The sequence below is a fragment of the Tursiops truncatus genome, chromosome 19 (assembly GCF_011762595.2).
Source record: "Tursiops truncatus isolate mTurTru1 chromosome 19, mTurTru1.mat.Y, whole genome shotgun sequence".
Lineage (NCBI taxonomy): Eukaryota > Metazoa > Chordata > Mammalia > Artiodactyla > Delphinidae > Tursiops > Tursiops truncatus.
Window position 1 is genome coordinate 40,895,855 of NC_047052.1, and position 27,727 is coordinate 40,923,581.

Consider the following 27,727-nt stretch of genomic DNA (forward strand, 5'->3'; position numbering starts at 1 on the left):
GTCTCCAAAGATATTATCATTATTGGTTTATAGAATCAATGTTCATTTACATTTATCCACAAATTTACCACTGTATTTTAGTTCCATCTTGCTTCTCAGATGTGCCACCTTGAGTTACTTTCCTCCTCCAGACTTATGCCTTCTATATCCTCCTGGAATTGCCTTTAATGCAGGTCTGCTGGTGGTGACACTCAGTTTGGGTTGGAAAATACCCTTATTTGACTTCACTTCTGAAAGGGATTTTTTCTGGTAATAAAATCCTAGGTCATCCAGGCTTTGCTTGTATCCAGCGCTCTGAAGCTACCATCTAAGGGACCACAGCACCCCTGTTAAGAGCCTGCTGCCACTGAACTCCTCCGAAGGAAACTGTCCCCGTCGGGCCAGCACAAACCATGTATCGTCACCTTCGGTTGGGGAAGACTCTCAGCTATCCCATCTCTAACCACTCCTTTTGATTTAAATATATCCCTATGCTGATTCTTGTCTCCAATCTAGTGGTACCTCAACCTTTGAACACTCTGTGTCATCCCGAACTAGTTTTGCTTCTGACCTATTTCAGTTCACTATTTCACAGTTCAACTGTATCTAATCTGTAGTTAAGCCCATCCACTGAGTTTGTATTTTTCAGTTCTAAAAATTCTATTTCTTCCTTTTCAAACCCACTATTGTCACGTTTTAGAGTTCCCTGAAGACAATTTGGAGCTTGTCTTTTCTTTCTTTAAGCACACAGCCACCAGCTGTTGTATAGTCTTTGTCTGAGAATTTTGGGTTCTGTGGGTCCTTTTAATCAACGGCTTCAGGGATCTGGAAATGCCCTTCGACTATTAATGCCTCCCTTTCCATTTTCTTTAATCTCTCTGTGATTCCTGACGATCTGAGGCTGCACCTCTTGGGTGGGTCTTCCATCTGTTATCTTTTCTCTCCATTCCCAACTGTTTGTTTCCTGATGTTCTAGGTGAATCCACAAATTTCTCTTTCAGCCCTTCAACTGATGTTTTTTTGAAAATTCTGGTAATCGTTTTTAATTTTTCTTATTTAGTGATTACACTTTTTTTTTGCCATGGCATTTTATTCTTTTAAACTCTCCTTGGGAGGGCCCGGATGGCCTAGTGGGTTAGGATTCCGGGCTTTCACTGCCAAGGGCCTGGGTTCAATCCCTGGTTGGGGAGCTGAGCCGCCTGGCACGGCCGAAAAGCTCTCCTCAATCCCCTGTGTAATCTCAGTTTCCCTTGAAGTGAGTTTCTCTGCTCATCTAAGTCCCCTCCATTGCAATTTCCCCCCTACACCCAATGCTCCTTGCTGTTGGTCACATCTAGCCGTCTATTCTTACTTTAGGATGAAGACTGGGTATTTAGTGTGCACTGTAGCAGGGGACTGTTCTGTCCTGGTGCCTCCCTGAGCTGACACATCGCTGACTGATGACCAGGACTCCATCTGTGTAGGTGAGTTATGTGAATAGCTGGCTTCACTTTAGGATACAGGACCCCCCAAAACCAGGATAAGGAAGGCTTGCCTTTCGTAGATACCACTAGTCACCACAAACCCTTAGCTCTCCCCAAAAGAGTTTGCTAAATTTCTTTAGTGACGTAGGTTGACACCTGGTTTCTCTCCCATCACCCAAGCCGGGTAAGCTCGAGCTTTCTAGGCAATAGTAAAAGCAAACAGCAATCTAAGCTTCAAGTTGTAACCACCAGTCTTAGTCTAAGCCAACTGGACAGTTCACTAGGAAAATAAGCTTCTGCCGTTTCCTGCATCACAGTTCCTTCCAGGTACGGTTGCCAATAAGCAGAACAAGCAAGACAAAGTGGATAAGCCACTCTGGGTTGATCACCTGCACTGCCTTCAACAGGATAGGAGAACGACACATGTGCACCATACCGAGAAGCTCACTGAGCAGAGGTTCAGACCAACCTTTTTCTACATCAATAAAAATCTTTTCTTCATGACCTCACCTTTGCCTGAGGTACAACCCTTTCCTAACTCAGACTCACCCCCATTGTAGGAGCTAGTTCAACAGCCGCTCTGCTGCTAGTTAATAATTCCTCTTTTGTATGTGGCGTTATCTCTATTATGACAGCAGCATGGGAAGGGCTCCCCCTCACCGAGGCAACCAGAGGGCAAGTGCACTGAAGCCCCCGAGGCCCTTCTGTCACCTTTAGCCTAACTCCAAGGTGTCCTTGGCTCTAAGATGTCCTTGGCCCCTGTGTGGAGTAGCCCAGACCGAAACACTCTGGGTTTCCTTCTCCTTATTTTGCCTATTTTTCTACCAGGTCTTGGTACCTACCGCCTATACACACTTCCCCGAATTCACATACTCCGTCTCTGATGAATCCATGCCCCTCTTCCCACGTTACAGATTTCCTCTCCAAGAGTGCCAACAGGCTCAACACTCCCCCACCTCCACCCTCCTCATTCCTCTATTCCTTACCCCACCTGTCAACTCGGAGTCCAAAGCCTCTCAGCAAAAAGCTGGCACCAGGGCTTTCCCTCCTGGAGCGTAAGGACCTGACAAGCGGCTTTTCTGACTGTGGTGTAAGTGCCTGACATTAAGCTTTGGATCTGAGCTTCCATTTCAAAGACATGCTTCTCGAATAAACATACTGCCGGCCACACAACCAGACAAAGAGCCAGGCCATCTTACCCATAAGGTTCCCCTTTTAGAAAGCTCTGGGTGCCCTAGGTACTGACCGCTTCAGTGGCCCCCTTCCTGCCCCAAATTCCTGCTTTCGCCAGTAAAGAGTGAACCCGTGAAACCCTAGGCACTTCACCCTTGACCCCAAAAAGGGCAGAATCTCAGGTCTGTGCTGTCTCTGTCTCTACCCTCGACCTTGTCGTGTGGCCCCAGGTGTACCGTGAACCCTCCAGGACCTGTGAGGAATGAAACTTGTTTCTTCAGCGTTTCCTGATGGTGCTGCTGGGGCGCATCTTACAATCAGAACAAGAACTGTAAGGGCCTGGCCCAGCCAAAACAACACTTGGGTGGGGCTGGGGTGGGAGGGGGTAGCTCGCCAGAAGTAGGATGGCCCAGGTGAGTGCTTCAGGCATTTCTATCAGACAGCATCACTACTGACAGGCTGAGACTAGCAGGAAACACCTCCCAGTCCAGTGCCTTCTGAGCCACTACACTCCTGACCCAGTTTCCACTTAAAAGAGATTTGGTGACCTGTTTGTTCCTTCCATGACCACATCTCCCATTGCCTTCACTCCCATTGCCAATTAGTGGCTTCCTTCAGAAATTTTTTATACCTTTCATACTCACCTCTACGGGGCTATTAGGATATGTGGTTATGACGCATCCATAAAAAAAAAAAATGAGCCACAGGAGTATTTGAGGAAAATAAAATCATAAAGATGAATATGACTTCAAAAAAATGTCCTTCCTCTACTGGAACAGAAAAGTAAAGTACAGACCTGGCCCAGACAGCATGCAATAGTATAGTCAAAACACTGGGTTCCTGTACTTCTTATCATCCGCATTTACTGATACACCAAGCTAAGCACTTGTATGCACTAACTCATTTATTCCCCCCACATCAACTACATTGAGCTGAAAGCCCCACCATTTAAAAAATTATTTCTTCTCTATTACAACAGTCATATGCATTCATAACAGAACACTTGGAAAGCAGAGAAAACACAAAGAAAATTTACATTACATTACTCGTTATGATAGTTCAGTTTATGCGTCAACTTGGCTAGTCTATGGTGCCCAGTTGTTTGGTCAAATACTCGTTAGATGTTTCTGTGAAGGTATTTTGGATACGTGACTAACATCTCAGTCAGTTGACTTTAAGGGAGATTATCCTTGATAACGTGGGCAGGCCTCATCCCATTAGTTGAAGACCTTATGAGCAAAAACTGAGGTTTCCCAAAGAAGAAAGAATTCTGCCTCAACACTATAACATAGTCTCAGGTTCCAGCCTGAGTACCCAGCCAGCTGGGCTGCCCTATGGAGCCTGGATTTGCCAGCCCTCACAACTGCACGAGCCGCTACTTAAAATAAATCTCTCTTGTTTTCTCCAGATATATACATACATAACCTATACATATCCTATTGGCTGTTTCTTTGGAGAACACTGACTGCTGATACACCCATAATTTCACCTGCCAAAGATAATTTCTATTACTATTTTTCCATTCTTCCAATCCTTTCTCTATGTACGTATGGAATATAAGTAATTTTATATACATATATGTAATTATACAGACACAGACAGACATACACACACAAGAGTGATGAACTCGTCCCAGTCATCTTCGTTAACACGAGAAGTCCCGCATCCTGGGAAACCGCTCAGTCCCAGGCAAACTGGGGTGGTTGGTCAGATTAATACACACACACACACACACACACACACACACACACACACACACTCCTTTTTTCTTTTTTTTTTTTTGCGGTACGCGGGCCTTTCACTATTGTGGCCTCTCCCGTTGCAAAGCACAGGCTCCGTACACGCAGGCTCCGGATGCGCAGGCTCGGCGGCCATGGCTCACGGGCCCAGCCGCTCCGCAGCATGTGGGATCTTCCCGGACCGGGGCTCGAACCTGTGTCCCCTGCATCGGCAGGCGGACTCTCAACCACTGCGCCTCCAGGGAAGCCCCCCTTTTTTCTTTTTAAATAAAATTGCAATCATTCTGTACATACTGTTTTGTAACCTAATCTCTTCACTTACAAATATATTGTGGCTATTTTCCGATGTCAAAAATATTCTTCTGTGACATCATGTTTAATGGCTGCACTGTATTTCATTTTATGGTTCTATCCTTTCATTTCACCTCTAAAAACAAGAGAGGCTGGAACAGTAGGGGAAAAAATCATATACCTACACACAAACTGTAGACCACAGACCTCAAGGACGGCCTTGTTCTACTTTAACAAAATATTTACCATTCTTAGTCTTGGACTCCTGTGCTGGTGTAGCAAAATGACTCAAAAAAAGAGGGAGCACCCTCTCTCTACCTGCCTATAACAACATGCATGGTGACACATTAATGCTTGAAAAGACATTGAGTCCTTACCTTTTTAATTCATTTACAATTGAAGTGTGCACTTCTATTGCAACTTTGCTGTCCAACTGTAGTTTTAGCTCCTGGCATTCCGTCCGCAAAATTTCCAATTGCTCCTTACTTTTAGTTAGCTCCTTTTCTTGGCTCTGTGTTTTAGCCTCCAGAAGCATTAGCTGTTTAGTCAGTTTAGAAACTGAAACACAAAATAGATGGATAAAGACTTGGTACAGAAGAGCTAATAAAGCATGATTACTGATTACTAATACTAGTGAGAGCTTATAAAAGATGATCTTTGGGCTTCCCTGGTGGCGCAGTGGTTGAGAGTCCGCCTGCCGATGCAGGGGACATGGGTTCGTGCCCCGGTCTGGGAAGATCCCACATGCCGTGGAGCGGCTGGGCCCGTGAGCCATGGCTGCTGAGCCTGCGCGTCCGGAGCCTGTGCTCCGCAACGGGAGAGGCCACAGCAGTGAGAGGCCCGCGTACCGCAAAAAAGGAAAAAAAAAAAAAAGATGATCTTAAAAAAAATGTGCTGGCGGTTTAGAAATTAATACCAAAGCCTTTGTACTTAGCAAGTACTGTCCCTATATTAAGTAGTCACTCAATATACACTTTCTTACTGGGGATCAATATACTGATATTATTGTTAAATATATAATATTTAACAAGACATGATTCCAGTCTTCAAGGAACTGACTTTCTAAAGACTGAAGCCTTAAGTCACACACAGATGTACAAGCGTACATCATGATGTCGTCCCTAAAACTGCAAGATTTTCAAGATTTTAAGGACATCAAGTATGGCCCAACTAAGGGCAGGATTTGTTTTTCTTCCCTTTCTTCATTAACTTTTTATGTTTAGTGTCCTACATCTAAAGTAAATCATAAATATTTTCATCCTAAGTGACATGGAAGTATGTCATATTAAGATACTTCCTGGGCATCTGCTGAAACTAGCACTCAGAAGTATTACAGAGTAGAACTCTAAATCCTTCTGTTCTGGGAAAACATTTAGTTGAACGAAATGAATAGCTGTTTCTGGGAAATGGGAAAATAACATGGGCAGCTGACTGAATCACACAGGCCAAAATAATCATCCTACCTGTTTAGATCTGCTGTGTTTGAGAGTCAGCTCAGTAATTATGAAATTAATTTCCCTGTCGTCTCTGATCTTTGAGGCTCTGTCTCCCCTCCACCCCAAGCAATGGCAGGACAAAGGCAGCTACTCCTGTGCCTGTTCAGTCTATGGGGAGGAAACTCCTGCTGGATTGAGAGCTGCTCTCACTGCGGACCCGGCCTGGCCGGCAGACACAAGCCAAGCACCAGCCCTGCAGCTTCAGCTACAGCAGGGGCTGGTAGCGGACTCTTCCGTGGTGTGGAAAGGGGAGCCGCTGAATAACAGGTGCAGGAGGGGAAACAGAAAGGACTCATGCTGGCTCACAGAAGACAGCTTGTACCTTGGCCTCCTGTCCTACATGGTTCTTCACCAGAAAAGAAAAATCAGTGAAGCCAAAGAAAAAAAAAATACCACTCTCTTTTGTGCTCATAAGTTTTGGTTTTAATCGAAGTGGAATAAATGACTCAGTCTGGCCACTACAAAGTCCACTGTCATACGCTGTGAGGCTCCTGGGATGGGGCGGCAGGGCGGGGGGGGGGGGGCGGGACACGTGGGGAGAGGAGGCGCTCACAGAAAGGATCTGACGGAGATTTAAGCTACGGCAGCGCCTGCAGCGCTGAAGGAAGGGCGAGAGCACAGAGAAACTGTTTAGAGAGTCAATGGTTCCTACTTATTTGCTCATTCAACAAATTTTGGGGAACGTGTCCTCGTGTTGTTTCAAATATTCATCCCACACGCTTTTTCCCAGTTACGTGGCACACTGTTTTCCCCAAAACTCAGTTCTGCTCACTCTAAAGCTGTCATCCACAATTGATTTACAAAAGAGAGTAACTCGACACTGTAGAGTCTAAGAGAAAGCAGTCAGTGCATCAGGGGTGATGGCTGGATATGCTATAACATAAACAGCTGCCCTTCAGTAAAAGACATGTTCTAAAAAACATGACTTCCAGTGTCTTCAAGTGGGGTTGGGGGTGGTACCAGTGTAAAATGACACAATGGCGACGTCACAGCATCACCACCACTCGCGGGAAGGACCGCTCACCTTCCTGGAGACGCTCCTGGTGCGTGTCCTTGGCTTTTGTTTGCTGAATCTCCAACTGCTCTATCAACAACTTGTTTTCCTCTAAAACCAGTTCTGCTTGAGTCTGAAGCTGACACCTACAATTGATTTACAAAATTAAATACTGACATTCAGGTGCAGAATGATTAGAGACACTCCTGAGTCTAAAAGAAAGCATCAAATGTGTTGTAGGTAATGACATGTTTTAATGCTAAACATGTTATTAACATAGTAAGTCTTGCCATTTCCATTAAATTGAGGGAAAGGACAGAAAGGAAGTGTGAATTACGAACTGCTTTAGTAACTTGTTAAAATGTAAAATTTTAAACATATACAAAAGTAGAAAGAAGAGAATAGAAACTCCCATGTACAAAACGCCCCCGCTTGAACCCCCCAGGTTGAATTTCACCTGCGCAAACCATATCCTGACAGTTGGTGCAAAGTAAATCCCAGCTCAGCTCAACCTCATGATCGCAAAATCCAGTGAGAATGAGCTAAAGGGATCTTAGAAATCATCTAGTTAAATGTTTACCACCCGAGGTACATGGTAAACCAGTAAATTATCTCAATTTTCCACTTTAGACTCAAAAAAGTGAGGTGCAGGAAGGAGGGAGAAAAAATGAAAGGAGTCCAGCTCTAGTGATTACCTCCCTCAACAGAGGCTGTGCACTAGCTCCTTGGCACCTGGAGGCGTCCCTACCAGCTGCCCGGCCTGTGGGGCGAGAAGGCCCCACGCTGTCCCGCAGGGGAGCTCCCCTAGGCGGGCCGTTCCAGCCTCCTCATGCCTGCCTCAAACAGAGCAGCTCCACTCTGGACTTTCTTATCAGACTTCCTCCCTCCCTCCCTTCCTCCTTTTCTTTGTTTTTGAAATGAAAGGGATCTCCCATTCCTAAAAAAAAAGGTCAAAACCTCAAATTTAGTTTAATTCTCCTTCCCATTTTATAGGTAAAGAAACGGAGGTCCATTAAGCATGAGGTTACCCAGCTGGTCAGAGGCAGTTAGGGAAAGAAATGTAGAGTTTAGCTGCAGCCCAGAAGTTCATCGAGAAATTATCTGAAACTAAGGAGAAAGACTCTGCTGATGTGTGAAGTCGGCGTGCCCGGGGGTCAGATCGGTACGCAGTGCACCTCACGCCTGCGCAGGCACAGGGAGCAGCGGTCTAGGCCGGGCAGGTGAGGGCACGACTGGGACGGGCTTCGGGGTGGCAGGAGATCTGCCTACAGGGTGTGAGGCCCCGGTCCTGCCCCAGCTGGAGGACAGTGAATTCAGAGTAGGGGGAGGCCAGCTGCAGGGCCTCAACAGGCCCTGTGCAGAACTGACAGCTTTCTGCAGCCCAACCCTGTGCCACAGGTCACCAGGCTAGAGCAGGATGCATATTTTGAAGTCTTAGAAACAGGACTGGGGAAGACAGTGGGCATGTGGAGTTCAAAGTGGGGTCTGCCTTTCTTTTCTTTCTTTCTTTATTTGTTTTTACCGTAACGAGAAGTAAACAGGTTTGACTTACAGCTATACACAAGGTTAGAGAAAGAATCTGAGGGTTTGGGAGAGGAAGCCTGGAAGCAGCCCAGCTGACCTGCTTTCTAGGGCACTATTCAAGGAGGGTTTGAGGGGAGACACACAAGGAACCCTGACAGAAGAAAATCAAATTTCAACAGGGGAAGCCACAGTACAACAGGATCCAGTAGCTGCCCAACCAGTCCCAACTGACACATCAGTGGCCATAAAATCAGTAAAGTAAAATCAGTAAGAATGCTGTTGACTCAATTCCAAATTTCTATATATCACATATGGGAAATATTTAATTTTTTTCAGTGATGTTAAGACATAAAAAAATATTAACTATAACATACCTACCCAAGGCAAAAAAGATATACCTGAATAGCTTTTGCTTTCTTGGTCCTGCTTGGGTATTGCCTTTAGACTTTTGAAGACATTTACTTTCTCAAGTGCACTGAACAGGCATCTGTTGCTGCCGTGCTAGATGAACAGGACATGGCCCTGCCCTTGAGATGCTCCCAAAGGAGAAGAGGGAGACAGGTGTGAACACACATAGGTAGGCCCAGCATGGCAGGTACAAGGACAGGGCGTGTGTTTAGGGCCAAGTCAGAAACTGAGACAAAGGAACAATTCACTCTGCCTTGGAACAATTCACTCTGCCTTCAGGGAGAGCTACTGACTAGCACCATTTGAGCAGGGCCCTAATGGAGGTACAGGAGGGCAGGAAGGGGTGTTCCGGGGGGAGGGAAGAGCATCAACAATAGGCTGGAAGTGAGGCAGCGTTCAGCTGTCTGGGAGCGGAAGGGGCGGGGCAAGCGGGAGCTGGGAGTGCAGGGCCTCATCCTGGACTGTCTGTCCTAAAGCCCTGGGAGCCATCAGAGGGGTCTAAGAAACGATGCGACTCAACAGGTTCGGGATGGGAAAAGTGCCCTAGAAAAATACAACCTCAGAAGATAAAAATGGAGACAGCAGGGCTTCCCTGGTGGCGCAGTGGTTGAGAGTCCGCCTGCCGATGCAGGGGACACGGGTTTGTGCCCCGGTCCGGGAATATCCCACACGCCACGGAGCGGCTGGGCCCGTGAGCCATGGCCGCTGGGCCTGCACGTCCGGAGCCTGTGCTCCGCAACGGGAGAGGCTGCAGCAGTGAGAGGCCCGCGTAGCGCAAAAAAAAAAAAAAAAAAAAAAATGGAGACAGCAAATATATATATATATATATATATAAACCTATTTAGAAGTTTTAAAGTAGCCTTTAAAATACAAGTTTAGAATAATTTACTAGTTTTCACTACACCTTATTAGTTTCTTAGAAACTCTCCATTAAAATGTTTGTTAAAATACATATATATGACAATTTAATAAAGTTTATTCCTATTATCTTTTCTTTTTCTTAATTAGCAAAATACCAGAAACACAACACCACTTGCCATTCCTCACTGGTGACAAGACTATTCTTATTCAGCTCTTGGTGCAGTTCTTCATTTTCTTTCACCACTTCTTGGACTCTCATCTTAAACGTTCTCATTTCCTCCTGAAACAAAATTTGTGTAAACTGTAACACACACATACATTCATCTCTATATTTCTTAGTTCTAATGCTGTCGCTGTGGCTAAAATCAAACGTTAATAGCTTTTAAGCAAAGTCTCATAGTACCGGCAGCCTTAAACTTGGTACCAGCACCAAGTGCCTGCCCTCGAGGAGCTCACGGTCTAGCGAGAAAACACAAGACACACATACCATGCAGAGAACAAGGGACAAAAGCACCTCAAGTTAGTTCGATTCCTAACTTGATAACATTGTTCTATAACTGCCAAATATTTGAAAAGATAAAAAGGGGAATAAAAAAGGCAGAGATGGGCTTCCCTGCCTTCTCACTGGGCTTCCCAGTGAGAGGCCCGCACAGCGCAAAAAAAAAAAAAAAAAAAAAAAAAAAAAAAAGGCAGAGATGCCTATAAATGCCATAGTTTTTTCTTTGTTTAAAGACTTTGGAGGATAAATTGGAGCTTTTTAGATAAAGATAAGAATTTTTCTTCCTAATTGAAGCCCATTTCGGTAGGGAAGGGCTTAGTGCAGGGGTTGGAGTCTCATAATTTTGCCCCATTACAATCACGAGAAAGCCTCCCTTACTTAAAGCCATCAGTCAGTCCAGCTTCATCACTCATTGGCCCCCACACGAGGACTGTTGCTTGGTCTGTTTTCGACTGCTAACAGTCTGTGTTTGTGGCACTCAACGCTGGGTGGTCTCCATCATGGCTTTTCTCAGCTAGCCCTTGGCCAGCTTCAGTATTGTGTGTTGTCTTCTGGTGAGAATCTTAGGTGTTAATATTTATTCTGGGACGCTTCTAAATATTCTTCTCCCAGCTAGCAGACATTTATACTTATAAAAAGCAACAATGCCAAGCAACTTCTCTTTCTCTCACCTTTCTGCCCAAACGCACTCCCTAATTGCTAGCAGTGCACTGGCCCTTTTAGAGAACATGGGTGGGGCAAACTACAGCGCACAGGCCAGGGGTCTATTTGGTCAACAGCATTATGGGAACATAGCCACGCCCATTCGTCACACCTGCTCTGCAGCCGCTTTCATGCTACAGTAGCAGAGCTGAGTAGCTGCGAAGAGAGACTCCATGGCCCCCAAAGCCTAAAATTGATACTAAGTAAATGTTTACAGAAAATGTTTCCGGAACCCTATTTTAGAAGGAGCACTAAATAAGTATTTTTATTATTTGGATTGATACTTAACCAATTATACAAGATTAATTCACCCTCTTAAAAATTAAGTGTCCAGGCGGCCGTCGCCGAGGCCCGAAGGGAGGGAGCCGCGTTCCCGCCCGGCGCACAGCCAGTCTCACCCTCGGTCCCACCGCGTGAGGAGCCAGCCAAGCGGAGCTCTGCACGGAGACCCGAGCTGCGGTCGCCCCTCTGCAGGTGCCTGTGAGGAGGCGCCTGGGCCGCAGCCGAGTCCCGAGCCCGCCGGCCGGGCACTCGCTCTCCGCGCTCCGAGGGGCGGCCCGGCTGGAGGAGGCCGTTGCGGGCCAGGCCTCAGGATGAACCGCAGACACCGGCAAGGAGCGGGCAGCGGCTGCCTGGCCCCCACCGTGGGGGTGAAGAGCAAGTTTGGAGCTGAATTTCGTCGGTTTTCACTGGAAATATCAAAACCTGGAAAGTTTAAGGAGTTTTATGGATTACTGCAACATGTTCATAAGATACCCAATGTTGACATTTTAGTAAGCTATGCAGACATCCATGGAGATGTACTGCCTAGAAATAACGATGCTAATTATCACAAAGCTGTTTCAGCGGCCAACCCACTGCTTAGGATTTTTATACAAAAAAAGGAAGAAGCAGACTACAGTGCCTTTGGTACCGGCACACTAATAAAGAAGAAGAATGTTTTAACCAAATTGTTTCGTCCTGACAAACAGAGAAAAAAGCCACACATAGTCATTAGTATGCCCCAGGACTTCAGACCTGTGTCTTCTGTTATAGACGTGGATATTCTCCCAGAAACACATCGTAGGGTCCGTCTTTACAAATATGGCACTGAGAAACACCTAGGATTCTACATGAGGGACGGCTCCAGTGTCAGGGTGACACCCCACAGCTTAGAGAAGGTCCCAAGGATCTTTATATCCAGACTTGTGCCAGGAGGTCTGGCTCAAAGCACAGGACTATTAGCCGTTAATGATGAAGTTTTAGAAGTTAATGGCACAGAAGTTTCCGGGAAGAGTCTAGATCAAGTAGCTGACATGATTGCAAACAGCCACGACCTCACCATCACAGTGAGACCAGCAAACCAGAGGAACAAGATCATTAGGAAGAGTCGGACTTCCGGCAGCTCTGGCTAGTCTACCGACAACAGCCTTCCTGGCTATCCACAGCAGATCGAACCGAGCTTTGAGCCAGAGGATGAAGACAGCGATGAAGATGACATTATTATTGAAGACAACGGTGTGCCACAGCAGAACCCTAAGGCTCTTCGTAACACCGAGAGCCTGGAATCATTAACACAAATACGACTCAGTTTTGAATCTGGACAGAACGGTTTTATTCCTTCTAATGAAGTGAGCTTAGCACCCTTAGCAAGTGGCACAAATACAGAATTTGAAACGCGTGCTCCAATCAAAAACTCTTAGAAGAAGATGGAACAATCATAACACTATGAAACCATCGCGTCTGAATGCTTTCTGAGTGAGGATGCCGTGGAGACTTGTACATTTGGCTAGTTTAAAGCATATGTACCTCTGAACCAGTGATCTGGGATAGGCATGAAAAAAATATATTGCAAGCTTAAAATGTTACTAAAATAGTAGTTTGATAATTAATATAAACTTCAGTGGGTCAGAGGTGAATTTAAGTCTAAAACAAAGGGGCCTTTGCTAATGAAATGATGTGCTTTTGCTATTTTGTCTATAGAGAACTGGATGTTAGAGCACATTCCCAGAACTACACATAAGGACTAGATCATTTCCGTTTGAAGTGGTTGCATATTTAACCTGCTGTGCAGAGCCTGGTTGATTTTTCCTTTAACTGTATATCTTTTAATTCTAACGTGAAGAAGTCTATCTTTCGGTACTTTGGGACCTTGGCTCCTATATTCCCCATGTTGTATTTTGATTTTTTAATATTGTTCCTCTGTTGCTAACTGTAGCGAGTAATTTTTTCAAATTTTTTTTCCTAATTTCTAAGAAATCAAATCAATTGACTGTTTTTTACGGGTTGCTTCCTAAGTTATAAAGCATTGAAGCTATGTTCCTGAATTAAGAAACTCTAACAGTTGTTCAGGTCCGTGTTTGCCCATCTTGTAGCTTTCATATTTACAGACTCATTCCATTTGGGCATCACTTATGTTGTGAAAGCCAGTTCCATCGACTCTGGTGATATGGGAGACTCTCTCCTGTAACCTCTTCTTTTTTGTTTTTGTTTTTTGCGGTACGGGGGCCTCTCACTGTTGTGGCCTCTCCCGTTGCGGAGCACGGGCTCCGGACGCGCAGGCTCGGCGGCCATGGCTCACGGGCCCAGCCGCTCCGCGGCATGTAGGATCTTCCCGGACCGGGGCGCGGGCCCGTGTCCCCTGCATCGGCAGGCGGACTCTCGGCCACTGCGCCACCAGGGAAGCCCCTGTAACCTCTCCTTGTCCTCATTCCAAATCTCATTAGAAATCATTCCTTTTGTTGTTTGTGTGTATATTTTGTTTGTCTGCCTTTTTACTCTTTTAATGTATTTGAGTAGTGTGAATTATTTTCGTTAAAAAAAAAAAATGCACCCAAACTAAGAGATTTTTACACACACGACAACCTTGTGCACTTTTTATATGAAAATTTTGGGTTTTCCTTAATGAGATTTCTAGAAACACTGCCTACACTTTATGAAAAGTATGTCATATTCGCCTTTGACAGGTAGAGTGTACCTCAATTAATTTTATGAGGCTATTTATTACTTTCCGATGCATCCACTTAGCAAGGTAAGAGTAAGGCTGCTAACTTTCGTTCCTTGCCTGGTTTCATTGTATGGAGGTGCACAGGCACTACAGTAGCTTGTATATAGAGACTAAGAATAGTATGAACTACATGAGTTCCCTATGACTTATGGATATTTCTCTCAGAGTTATTTATTGATTAATTTTATGCTAGGGCTAGAATGGATACCTTATAACAACTGTGTGCTATTAAAACAAACAATGAAGAATCAAATGACTCCATTTTGAAGGATATTTTCTCTATATGGTAAAAGTATATGAAGTAAAGTTGATTAAATGAAGCTCTCTTGACTCAGAATACTTCAATGTATTTTGTTCACATGTTACCACTAAACATGTTATCACTAAACTGTTAACTGCACAACATTATGTAATACAGTGTACTTTTTGTTGAATTCATTGAAGTTCTTCCAGTTATATAACCACTATTTTTTAATGGCATTCCAGGTTTAACATTCTGTTGAGTTCTATAAATTTGAATCTTGAATGGCAAAATGTTAATAAGTAGAAGGTTACATTTCATTTATAATTATAAGCGGTGCAGGGCTTCAACATTTTAAGTAAAAATACTTTCACATACTAGCTCTCTCTCTCTTTTTTTTAACAAAGTTTTAACATCAGAACTTTTCGCTTAGGGGAAGAAATACTTCAGAGCTTGACTTTTTGTACAACTTTTAACTGTAAAATACAGATTTGTCTTGTATATATTCATGAAAATGGAAATCAAAGCTGCTAGTGCTTTTTTTGTGTGTGTGTGTGGTGCACGGGCCTCTCACTGTTGTGGCCTCTCCCGGTGCGGAGCCCGGGCTCCGGACACGCAGGCTCGGCAGCCATGGCTTGCGGGCCCAGCTGCTCCGTGGCATGTGGGGTCTTCCTGGACCGGGGAACGAGCCCGTGTCCCCTGCATCGGCAGGCGGACTCTCAGCCACTGCGCCACCAGGGAAGCCCTGCTAGTGATTTTTAATTATCCCACTAAGGGTATATGTCAACGGTCTTTTCAACTGGATCTCTCGTTTAAATTATTGGTGAAAGAATTGATTACTAGACGTATTGTAAAACCAATAGATCTTGGTTATACAATAAAATGTCGATTCATTGGTAGTCTGAATTATTTCAAGTGTACTTTTTTAACAAAAATATCAGTGGACTCAGCATAAAATTTTATAGTACTAAATGTCAAGCTAACTGTGAATTTTGTTCTGTATCTCAAGTAAATTTATGATAATGTCCTCATGAGCTATCAACAAAATATATGTACTTTTGTGAACTATGGATTTTCTAATTAAATTTTACATGCAACGTGATTTTTACATGAATGCTACTTTGTTTAAACTATCAAATGTCAGTATTTTACTACAATTTTATTATAAAATGTACATTATCACTAAATGAGCTTTGATTTTAAAAATTAAATTAGCTTTAGTTGTATATTATTTTTTACAAATATAGACTTGTATAAAGGCTAAAAAAAAAAAAAATTAAGTGTCCAACAGAAAGCCTAGGAGAAAAGGTTCACAACTGCATTACATGGGCCATGTACATGGGACAGCAGAACAAGAACAGGATGGGTGACTCTTAACAGACCCTTCCAATCAGGGATCCTAGAAATACCAACTCTTTTCTCTCTGGATCCCTCCAATTCCAGGGATCTCTTTGGTCACTTAAATAAGGAACATAGAGGTTCGCAGCATGGAAAGGCATGGGACGTATCTATAATACCTGCACAGCCTTGGTTTCCTGTATCATTAGAATGAACTCTGCTCCAGGAGCCACTCCCATGAAAAAGAGTGAACATGGCAGAAACAAACAAAAACCTCACTTCCCCACCACTACCAACAGCTCAGTAATTAGACTTCCTGGGGGTCAGCTCTTCATAGAATTAAGAAGCATCTAAGCCTGCCTGAAACATCCCCGGTCTTCTACCTTCCTTGTCTGCCCAAATGTCCCTTTTACCAGTGCCGTTTGCAGCTGCACAGGACCAGGAAAGTAGCACCTCCCACTGCTGCCTTCTCCACACCCCAAGATCCCAGCCCACGTGGGGCTGCCTGTCTGGGAAGCCACGGCTTCCAATGCTGCACCCCATCCCTCCAATACTTCTCCCATCAATCCCAACCCACCGCCCTGCTCCGCCCGTCCCTCTCTCCTGCCTTCCCTCTTCCTTCTCCCCGTCCCCACACTGCTACACTCCCTCCTTCCTCCTTTCCTTCTTTTAACAAACACTTGAGTACCTGCTAGATGTTGGCTATACCTATCTTCAAAATGTTGCTTCCAAGTTTGAATCGGTCTTCTTTTTTACAAACCTTGTTCTTCTGAGACTTTCGCCCACCTACCTGAAGGCTGGCATTGAGCTCGTCCTTCTCTTTCATTCTGTCTTCATAGGCCAGCAACAAGGGGGACAGGTACTTTGTATCCACCTGAACATAATGGAATAAAGAAGATTAATATCTTTCTTACATCTAAACACAATCAGCACATCTTTAAAAAGGAAAGAAAATATACTTCATTTGGAATGGTTTGTAACAGCTATTCAATTATAGCCCAGAAAATATGGGCCTGAAATTAAATAACTTTCACTTACCAGCCAGGGCGGTACAGGGCCCTTTGATGGGAGGCCTTCAATATTTAAACTCTAAAAACAAAACACACAGTGAAGACAAATTAAATTACACTTCCTCTGCAATTTCAAGTCTTAGCTATTCTTAACCTAGACTGGGCATCAGCTATCTAGGAATCTTGTGTGTGTGTGTGTGTGTGTAAATTGATATATTTGTGTATATATTTATATATATATAATTATCTGAAGTGTTTGAGAGTAATTTATACACATAATGCTCCTTTTCCTCTAAATACTTCAATGTATATTTCCTAAAAGCAAAAGCATTCATCTACTTGACCACAGTACCATCATAAAAATCAGGAAATCAAGACTGATGCAATACTGTATTCTAATCTATAGACTATACTGAAATTTTGCCTATTTTCCCACTGATGTCCTTTTCTGGTCAAGAATCCAATCCAGGATTACATGTTGCATTTAGTTGTCAAAACTTTTCAGCATTTTAAAATGTGGAACATATCTAATAATTTTTTATTGGATGCCAATAAAACTTTTTCAGTGTTATGTTGTTGAGTGTCTAGATTTTGTTGTCTTCTTTTAAAGTGTTTTGTTTTCTTTTTCTTTTGTAGGCTCTTAAGTTACGCACAAAAGACGATGCTTTTGAGGCTCATCTTTTTCAGAACCCAAAGGTCTCCGGGTGCTAATTATTTTTAGCTCACAGCTCCCTGAACTTGTTTTCTGCCTGGCCTCACAGAGTTTCATCCTATACATGTGCAGATTAGTGTTCAACAAAGGACTGCGAGGAACCCCATGTGGATTTATGTAGCTCTTGCCATGGCTCCCTCCTCTCTGGTGTTCCTGTCCCACAAATCCTAGTCTCCTCTGCTTCCCCAAATCTAATCTGTCTCTTCAGTTCAGACTGCCACACTCTGCTTGCGTTGCTCCACCCGGCACTGTTATCCGAGAGTGCCTCCAAGCAGAAAGCAATGTGATCATAAGGCTCATCTATTTATCCTCCTTCTCCCCATGAGGACAGTGCTGCCTGCTGTCTGATGTCTGTAGAGAGTTGTATTATTCATTCTGCCTGGTTTTCTAGTTGTTTACAGTAAGAGGCCAAAGCTGGTAGCAGTAATTCCATCAGGGCCAGAAGCAATGGCCCTGATGGCATAATTCCTTATCCAACAAAGATTTTCTAACGCGTTTACCATCTCATGATTCATTCAGCAAACACTGGAAGCTCACTAAGCCATTGTGGACGTTACAGCACATGTCACTGTTTACAAGGATTGTATGGTTCCACACAGAGATGGGTCTTCTCACATCGCACAGGGCAGAACGTGCCTTGAGAGTGGAACAAACAGAAGCCTGCAGTGGTTGGAGAGACAGATCACCTGTGGCTGGAGGCATCAGGGGAGACTGTCATGGAGAACGGTGGCCGCAAAGGGTAGAATGGTGTGCACATTTTGGGGGTGGCGGGTGAGGGCAGCAGCCAGTCGCTGGGCCTGCCTGCCCACAACCTTCTGAAAGAGAACTGGCTTGTTCACAGCCCTGCAGAAGGCCCTGGCCTAGGAAGCCTGTTTTGGATCATAGGACCCCAGGAACTTTAATATTTTTGTTAAAAAAAAAAAAAAAGTTAACATTATGTTAAGTGAAAGAAGTCAGCCACAAAAGCCCACCTGTTGTATGATTCCAGTTACATAGAACTTTCAGAATAGGCAAATCCACAGAAAGTAGTGGTTGCCAGGGCCAACGTGGGTGGTGGGAAAGAAGGGGGCGTGACCGCTAACAGGTGTGAGATTTCTTGTTGTGAGTTTTCTTGTTGTGATGAAAATGTTCTACAATTGATTGTGGTGGCGGTTGCACAGTTCTGTGAATACACTAAAAAATCACTGAATTGTATACTTTAAATGGGTGAATTAGATGGTATGTGAATTACATCTCAAAGCTGATATTTAAAAAATTTAAACCTAAGTCCTACTTTAGAAAGAAAGAAAGCAGCCCATAAAGCTGCCCTGAACTCCCAGGAGCCACGTGACAACACCATGCACACCTGGCTTCCCCCGCCACCCCGATCCCAGTAGGAGCCAGTGAGCTGGGCGTCCTGACACCCCCACCACGCCTCCAGCCCCACACGACCCTCACACACACGAGCCTCCAGGGCACAGACCTGAGCTGTTGGGTCCTCTTGTTGTTCCTCACAATTTTTGAGGTTTGCTCAGAACCTCAAAAATAGCGTAGTGGTTTGCTCAGTTAGAGTCTGTCGAATCGAATTCTGCAATCCTGCTTCTAAAGTAAAACCTAGTCTGTCTTCTCTCTTTATATACACATAGACTGTGAAAGGATCTCCACCTCCAAGTTAATTACACACCCATCACCCCACATATTTACCATTTTGTGGGGAGAGAACACAAGTTCTACTCTCTCAGCAAGTTTCAACTATACAGTACAGTATTATCAACTATAGTCACCATGTTATATATTGGATCCTCAGATCTCATTCATCTTATACCTGAAAGTTTGTACCCTTTTACTTGCCTCTCCCTATTTTTCCCACCGCCCCGCCCCCCAGCCCATGGCAGTCACCATTCAACTCTGTTTCTATGAGTTTGACTTCTTTTTTTAAGATTCCACATATAAGTGACACCAAGCAGTATTGTCCTTTATCTGGCTTATTTCACTTAGAATAATACCCTCCACGTTCACCCATGTTGCAAGTGACAGAACTGCTTTGTTCTTTAAGGCTGAATAATATTCCACTGTATGTCACATGGTTTTTATATATATGTATATATATACGTATATGTGTCTGTGTGTGTATATATATATATATATATATATATATATATAAAACATGTGACATATACCACATTTTCTTTATCCATTCATCCTTGGCTATCATAAATAATGCTGCAATGAACATAAGAGTACAGCTATCTCTTCAAGATAGTGATTTCATTTCCTTTAGGTATACACCCAGAAGTGGGATTGCTGAATGGTATGGTAGTTCCGTTTTTAATTACTTGAGGAACCTCCATACTGTTTTTTATAGTGGCTGCACCAACTTACATTCTCACCAATAGTGTACAAGGGTTTTTTCTCTACACCCTCACCAGAATTTCTATCTTTTTCAAAAAAGACACGCTAACAGGCATGAGGTGATATCTCATTGTGGTTGCATTTTCCTGACGATTAGTGACGTTGAGCACCTTTTCATATACCTGTTGGCCATCTGTATGTCTTCTTTGGAAAAATGTCTATTCAGATCCTTGGCCCATTTTCAAATTGGGTTATTTGTTTTTGTGCTATTGAGTTGTATGAGTTCCTTGTACAGTTTGGATATTAACCCTTTATTGGACACGTGGTTTGCCAATATTTTCTCCCATTCCATAGGTTGCCTTTTCATTTTGTTGATAGTTCCCTTTGCAAAAGCTTTTTTAGTTTGATGTAGTCCATTTGTTTATCTTTGCTTTTGTTGTCTTTGTTTCTGGTATCAAATCCAAAAAACCAGGGCTTCCCTGGTGGCGCAGTGGTTAAGAATCCGCCTGCCAATACAGGGTACACGGGTTCGAGCCCTGGTCTGGGAAGATCCCAGATGCCGCGGAGCAACTAAGCCCGTGCACCACGACTACTGAGCCTGCGCTTCTAGAGCCCGCGAGCCACAACTACTGAAGCCTTTGTGCCACAGCTACTGAAGCCCGTGCGCCTAGAGCCCATGCTCCGCAACAAGAGAAGCCACCGCAATGAGAAGCCCGTGCACTGCAGCAAAGAGTAGCCCCCACTCACCACAACTAGAGAAGGCCCGCACGCAGCAACGAAGACCCAAAGCAGACAAAAATAAATAGATAAATAAATTTTTTAAAAAATCCAAAAAATCAATGCGAAGACCAAGGAGTTTTATGATTCAGGTCTTACATTCAAGTCCTCAATTCATTTTGAGTTGATTTTTGTGTATGGTGTACAACAGGGGTCCAGTTTCATTCTTTTGCAAGTGGATATTCAGTTTTCCCAGCATCATTTACTGAAGAGACTATCCTTTCCCTTTCGGATAACAGTGCCGGGTGGAGTATATTCTTGGCTCCTTTGTTGACCGTATACACATGGGTTTATATCTGGGCTCTCAATTCTGTTCCATTGATCTATGTGTCTGTTTTCATGCCAACAGTACACCGTTTTGATTACTATTTCTTTGTAATATAGCTTGAAATCAGGAGGTGTGGTATCTCCAGCTTTTTCTTTCTTGAGTCTACTTTAAATATCTGAGGCCTTTTGTGGTTCCATATAAATTTTAGGATTGTTTTATCTGTTTCTGTGAAAAATGCCACTGGAATTTTGATAGCAATCATACTGACTCTGCAGGTCACTTTGGGTAGTACGGACGTTGTAACAATATTCTTTCAATCCACGAGCACAGAATATCTTTCCACTTATTTGCATCATCTTTGATTTCTTTCATCAATGTTTTATAGTTTTTGGTGTACAGATGTTTCACCTCCTTATCGCTTCTTGGCCTTTTTGCTAAGATCAAGTGTACATGTTTCACCTCCTTAGTAAATTTATTCCTAAGTGTTTTATTCTTTTTGATGCTACTATAAATGGGATTGTTTTCTTAATTTCTCTTTCCAATAGTTTTTGGTGTGTAGAAACACAACTGAATTTTGCATATTGATTGTGCATCCTGCAAATTTACTGAATTCATTTATTAGTTTTAACAGTTTTGTGGTGGAGCCTTTAGGGTTTTCTATATATAATTTCACTGTCATCAGCAAACAGAGGCAATTCTACTTCTTCCTTTCCAATTGGAGGCTTTTTATATCTTTCTTGCCTAATTGCTCTGGCTTGGTCTTCTAGTATTCTGTTGAATAAAACTGGTGAGAGTGGACATCATTGTGTTGCCCCTGAAGGTTTCAGCTTTAGATGTAGGCTTGTCATATATGGCCTATTACTATGTTGCACTATGGTCCTTCTACACCCGGTTTGTTGAGAGTGTTTATCATGACAATATGTTGAATTTTTGTCAAACTTTTCTGCATCTATTGAGATGATCACAGGTTTTACTCTTAATTTTGTTAATATGGTGTATTATATAGTAAGTCCCCTACATACAAACCTTCAAGTTGCAAACTTTCAAAGATGCAAACATGTGCTCCATCAACATCAGGCATGAGTGAAATTGCAGCTTGCCCTCTGTCTCCTATTGCTGATGGTCCTTCAGCTGTACCAGCTCCCACCTCCTCTCCCTCCTCCAGTCAGTAACTCTTCTTGCCTATTCACTCCATGCCAACCCCTGTATGCCAGCTGTTGTACTGTGCTACTCTACTGTAATCTTACTATATCGTAAGATTAAAAGTGTTTTATTTTTTGTGTTTTACATATTGTGTGAAAAGTATTATAAACCTAGTATGGTACAGTACTATATAGCCAATTGTGTTAGTTGGGTACCTAGGCTAACTTTGTTGGACTTAGGAACAAATCGGACTTACAAATGTGCTCTCGGAACGGAACTCGTTCATATGTAGGGGACTTACTATACTGACTAATTTGCAGATGTTGAACCATCCTTGTATCCCATGAATAAATAGCACTTGATCGTGGTGTTTGATCCTTTCAATATACAGTCATCCCTCTCTGTGGAGAACTGGTCCTAGGACTGGCTGTGGATACCAAAATCTGCAGATGCTCAAGTCCCACAGTTGGCTCTCCAGATCCACAGTTCTACAGCTGCCAATTCAACCAACCGTGGATTCTGTAGTACTGTACGTATTTACTGAAAATAAAATTCACGTATAACGCACCCATACAGTTCAAACCCATGTTGTTTGAGGGTCAACTATACTGTTGAATTCAGTTTGCTAATATTTTGTTGAGGATTTTTGTATCTCTGTTTATCAGGGACATTGGCCTACAATTTTCCTGGAGTGTTCTTGTCTGGCTTTGGCATTAGGGTAATGCTGGTCTCGTAAAATGAGTTTAGCAGTGTCTCTTCCTCTTCAATTCTTTAGAAGAGTTTGAGAAGGGTTGGTATTAATACTTGGTATGATTTCAAACAATCAGCTTAGTTCATTGATCTTTTCTAGTTTTTATTTAATTTACTTCTGCTATGATCCTTGTTATTTCCTTCCTTCTATTAACTTTGGGCTTCATTTGTTCTTTTTCTAGTTACTTGAGGTATAAAGTTAGGTTGTTTACTTGAGATCTTTCTTGTCTCTTAGTGTAGGTGTTTATTACTATGAACTTCCCTCTTGGAATTGCTTTTGCTGTATCCCGTAAGTTTTGTTATGTTGTGTTTCCATTTTCATTTGTCTCAAGATGTTTTCTGATTTCTTCTTTGATCCACTGTTTGATCAGAGTAGCATGTTGTTTAATGTCCACATATTTGTTAATTTTCCAGTTTCCTTCTTTTAATTGATTTCTAGTTTTTCACTATTGTGGTCAGAAAAGATGCTTGATATGACTTCAATCCTTTTAGATTTATTAAGACTTGTGTTGTGGCCTAACATATGATCTATCCTGGAGAATGTTACATGTGTGCTTGGAGAAGGATGTTTATTCTGTTGCTTTTGGATGCAATGTTCTGTATACACATGGTCTGATGTATCATTTAAGGCCAATGTTTCCTTACTGATTATCTGTCTGGATGATCTATCCATTAATAAAAGTGGGGTATTAAAGTTGCCTACTATTATTGTATGACTGTCTGTTTTTCTCTTTAGGTCTGTGAATATTTGCTTTATATTTTTAGCTGTGCCTATGTTGGGTTCACAAATATTTATAAATGTTATATCCTCTTGTTGGAGTGACCTCTTTATCATCTTATAATAACCTTTGTCTCTTATTACAGTCTTTGTCTTAAAGTCTATTTTGTCTAAGTAAAGCCAACCCACCTTTCTTTTGGCTTCCATTTGCATGGAGTACATTTTTCCATCCCTTCACTTTCAGTCTGTTTATGTCTTTATATCTGAAGTGAGTCTCTTGTAAGCAGCACATACATGGGTCTTGCTCTTTTATCCATTCAACCACTCTATGTGTTTTGATTGGAGAATTTTAGCCCATTTATATTTAAAGTAATTATTGTTAGGTATGGACTTAATTGCCATTTTGTTCACTGTTCCCTGGCTTTCTGTAATTCCTTTTGGTTCCTTTCTTCTCTTGCTCTCTTCAAGTGTGATTTCATGGTTTTCTGTAGTGTTACGTTTAGATTACTTTGTCTTTACTTTCTGCTTTGTGGTTACTATGAGGCTTACATAAAACAACTTATAACCGTCTATTTTAAGTTGATAACTTAAGTTTGAATGAATTGCAAAACTACATTTTTTATTCTCTCCCCATTTTATGTTTATGATGTTGCAATTGACATCTTTTTATCTTGTATATTCATCAACAAATTATTGTAGTTATATTTTTACTATCTTTGTCTTTTAACCTTCATACTAGATTTATAAGTGATTAACCCACCAACTTCACAACAGATTATCTTTAATTTTACTATACATTTACCTTTACCAGTGAAAATTTTAATTTCATGTTTTCCTGTTACTAATTAGTGCCCTTGTATTTCAGCTTGAAGCAAGTCCTTTAACATTTCTTGTAAGGCTGGTCTGGTGGTGATTAACTCCTTCTGCTTTTGCATGTCCTGAAAACTCTTTACCTCTGTCTACTCCAATTCTAAAGGACAACTTTGCTGGGTAGTGTATTCTTGGTTGAATATATTGTGCTACTCCCTTCTGGTCTGCAAAGTTTCTGCTGATAGAGCTTATGAGGGTTTCCTTGTATGTAACATGTTTTTCTCTTGCTGCTTTTAAGATTGTCTCCTTGTTTTAAATTTTGACAATTTAATTATAATGTGTTTTGCCGTGGGTGCCTTTGGATTCATCTTTTTTAGAACTCTCTGGGCTTCCTGGATTGAGATGTCTATTTCTTTCCGCAGGGAACTTTTCAGCATTATTTCTTTAAATGAGCTTTATGCCCCTTTCTCTCTTTCCCCTCTGGGACCTCTGTAATCCACATGATGGCATTCCTTAAGCTATCTTCACTGTTTTTCATTCTTTTTACTCTTCTGTTTGGATAAATTCCACTGCCCTGTCTTCAAGCTCACTGATCCTTTCTCACACTTGCGCTAGTCTGCTGTTGAAACCCTCTATTGAATTTTTCACCTCAAGGATTATATTCTTCTGCTCTATGATTTCTCTTTGGTACTTTTTAAATATTTTCTATCTCTTCGTTGAAATTCTCACTTTGTTCATGCTTTCCTGACCTTGCTGAACATCTTTATGACTGTTATTTTAAACTCTCTATTGAGTAAATCGCTTATCTGGATTTCATTAAGATTAGTTTCTGGAGATTTATCTCGTTCTCTTCTTTAGAACATATTCCCTTTTTTCTTCATTTTCCTTTACTCTCTGTGTTGGTTTCTGTGCATTAGAAAAAACAGCCACCTCTCCTGTCTTGACAGAGTGGTCTTGTATAGGAGATGAGTCTCATCCGTCAGCCTGGCCCAAGCTCTTGGCTGCCTCTCAAACCTCTGTGATTGTCCAAGCTGCTGCCTTTATTCTTAGTGGTTCCCAGTAGTTGGGGATGTTCCAAGACCCATCAGAGAAAGGGAGGGTGGGAAGGAGGGAGGGAGGGAGAAAATAGAAAGGTGCTCAGAAAGACTCTACTTTGGATGTATCTTTTTTTATACCAAATTATAATAAATATGAGCCCTTTAGAATTGGAAGCCAATTCAACAGGAAAGGCTAAAATATCAGAAAACTGATTTTTCTTAATAGGAAACATTACCTCTTCCTTGGATAAATGCCTGAATTTCGTTTGATATCTACTCAGTTCTACATTCAAACAATGAACAGTCATTTTCAATCCATCATTTTCATCCACCAGTTCTTGAGCTTGTTTTCTTAGATAATGTAATTCAGGTGCAGCGACTACTGAAAAATATAAATTCAATATTATACCGTAAGAACTTATTTCAAATTTATCAAGATTTTATATAAATTGCTGATTGTCCTTCTTTCTCTTTTAGGCTCACAAAGGCAGTGAATGACAGATATATAGATACAAATGAATAAAAGTTACCAAGTTTTTTTAACATCGAATAGTCAAAAGTGTTTTGGAAGTTTGTGAAAGTTTTTGCATGTATAATTAAGGTAAAATAAAAATTTTAGGTTGAAAAAAAGTCGTTTCAGATGATATACAAATATGTTCCTTGAAAATTATATAGAATAAATGGAGAATTTATTACAACTAATAACTTTCCCACATAATAGTAATGTCTTATTAGAAAACGTCATAGAAAACAGATCCCACAAAATAATAGCACAAATAATATAAAGTATCTAGAAATGTGCCTAAGACAAGAAATATGCAGGGTCTGTATAAAGAAAACTACAACATCTTTCTTAAGGCCATAATATTAGACTTATATAAACAGATAAATATACAGAGAAAACATTGAAAACAGTGAATATTTATATGACCTTAGCATTATTATTATTATTTTTTTAGCCGTGCCACGCAGCACATGGGATCCTAGTTCCCAGACCAGAGATTGAACCTGCCCCCACTGCACAGTGCAAGTGTGGAGTCTTAACCACCAGGGAAGTCCCTGATCTTAGCATTAAAAAGAACTTGACACCAATGGCATAGGTCATAACAGAAAAATATCCTATAAGTTTAGCTGAATTATCAACAAACTGAGAAAATATTACATACATGACAAAGGCCTAAAACCCTTAATATGTAAAGAGCTCCTACAAATCAACAGAAAAGATCAAAGCATCTCAATTTAAAATGGGAAAACTTATAAAAGAGAAAGAAAATGACCCACAAAGATAATGAAAAAAATATTCAACTTCATCAACAGTAAATGAATTAAACTAAAATGGGATTCTTCTTTTTTTTTAACCTATCAAATTCGCAAGGAAAATACAATCCTCATCATTGGTAAGTATGTGGTGAAAGAGCCACTTTTATATGCTGCTCATGGGGATAAAAACTGATATGAAACATATGTACAATACTATGCTAAGAATCAAAAGAAGTGTTGGAATTTTAGCATAATAATAATGACACAGCAGATGAAATCAAATTTCAACAAGTATAAGGATATTAATGAAAGATCTTAAAATCATAACAAAATATCAAGAACATTAATATCACCAAATACTGTAACATAAAATATTAACTTTCAAAATAAATAAGAAAATTTGAATTCTTCTTTGTTCCTTTAATAAAAGAACTGTGTAGTTGTCCCCACCTTCCTGAGAGGATGCTTTCTCAACTTCTTTCAGCCTTCCATTTTCTTTTTCCATCCTTTTAAGTTTTAACTGTAGTTCTTTCATTGTTTTTTTTATTATGTTAAGTTCAAGAGTAAGGGTTTGATTTGCATTGTTTAGATGCAAATTGTCTTCTTTTAATTCCTCGAACTTTTCTTTGGTTATTTCTATATGTCTTCGATGTGTTCTACCATTTACATCTAAAAAGGCACAGGAAAAAAGTTTTAAAATATTAATTGATATTTACAATTCTACATCAAAATTACAGGAGACAATTTCAAAAACCACATGAGCAACTCTTCATGTCAGTGCCTGCAAAGAGAATGGCCTATACAGCAAAGAGTGCATGGTCTGTTGAGACTACAGTGAGCAACAGGAAGAGGGATGACAGAGGGGGAGGCAGGAGCCAGTGGAGGCTCTATACTATTGGACATAGGATTGTACATATCATAATATGCAGAGTGGAGGTTGTATCCTGCAGGCCACCAGGAGCCAGAAAGCCTTTCAGGCAGAAGTATGGAAAGAAGAGGCTCTACTCTCAGATGAATCCCTGAGGACAGCAGTGAAGAAACCAAACAGGAAGGAGGCCTAGCCCAGAGGCAGGGAGACCAGTCAGGAGACTCCTAGAGTAGGGATGGAGAGGAAAGGACATGAGAGAAGGATTCAGGGGCGAAAGCTCAGCAGGGCTCAAGAACTCAACTGGGTGTGGACAGTGAGGGGGGGCAAGTCAAGGATGAGCACCAAGACC

At 41.9% G+C, this 27,727-nt stretch overlaps 1 protein-coding gene and 1 pseudogene across 1 annotated transcript in view; one reads left to right on the forward strand and one right to left on the reverse strand.

The window, feature by feature from the left end:
• CEP89 (centrosomal protein 89) overlaps nucleotides 1-27,727 on the reverse strand; it is an 80,348-nt gene that overhangs the window by 24,106 nt on the left and 28,515 nt on the right. The window contains exons 8-14 of the mRNA XM_073795756.1: nucleotides 26,961-27,179; nucleotides 25,487-25,629; nucleotides 16,733-16,783; nucleotides 16,485-16,568; nucleotides 10,098-10,208; nucleotides 7,166-7,274; nucleotides 5,023-5,203 (exon numbers count right to left, since the gene is read on the reverse strand). Of these exons, the coding sequence (XP_073651857.1) occupies nucleotides 5,023-5,203; nucleotides 7,166-7,274; nucleotides 10,098-10,208; nucleotides 16,485-16,568; nucleotides 16,733-16,783; nucleotides 25,487-25,629; nucleotides 26,961-27,179 (898 nt within the window). The remainder of the gene's footprint in view (nucleotides 1-5,022; nucleotides 5,204-7,165; nucleotides 7,275-10,097; nucleotides 10,209-16,484; nucleotides 16,569-16,732; nucleotides 16,784-25,486; nucleotides 25,630-26,960; nucleotides 27,180-27,727) is intronic.
• LOC117308986 (partitioning defective 6 homolog beta pseudogene) lies at nucleotides 11,678-12,840 on the forward strand (annotated as a pseudogene).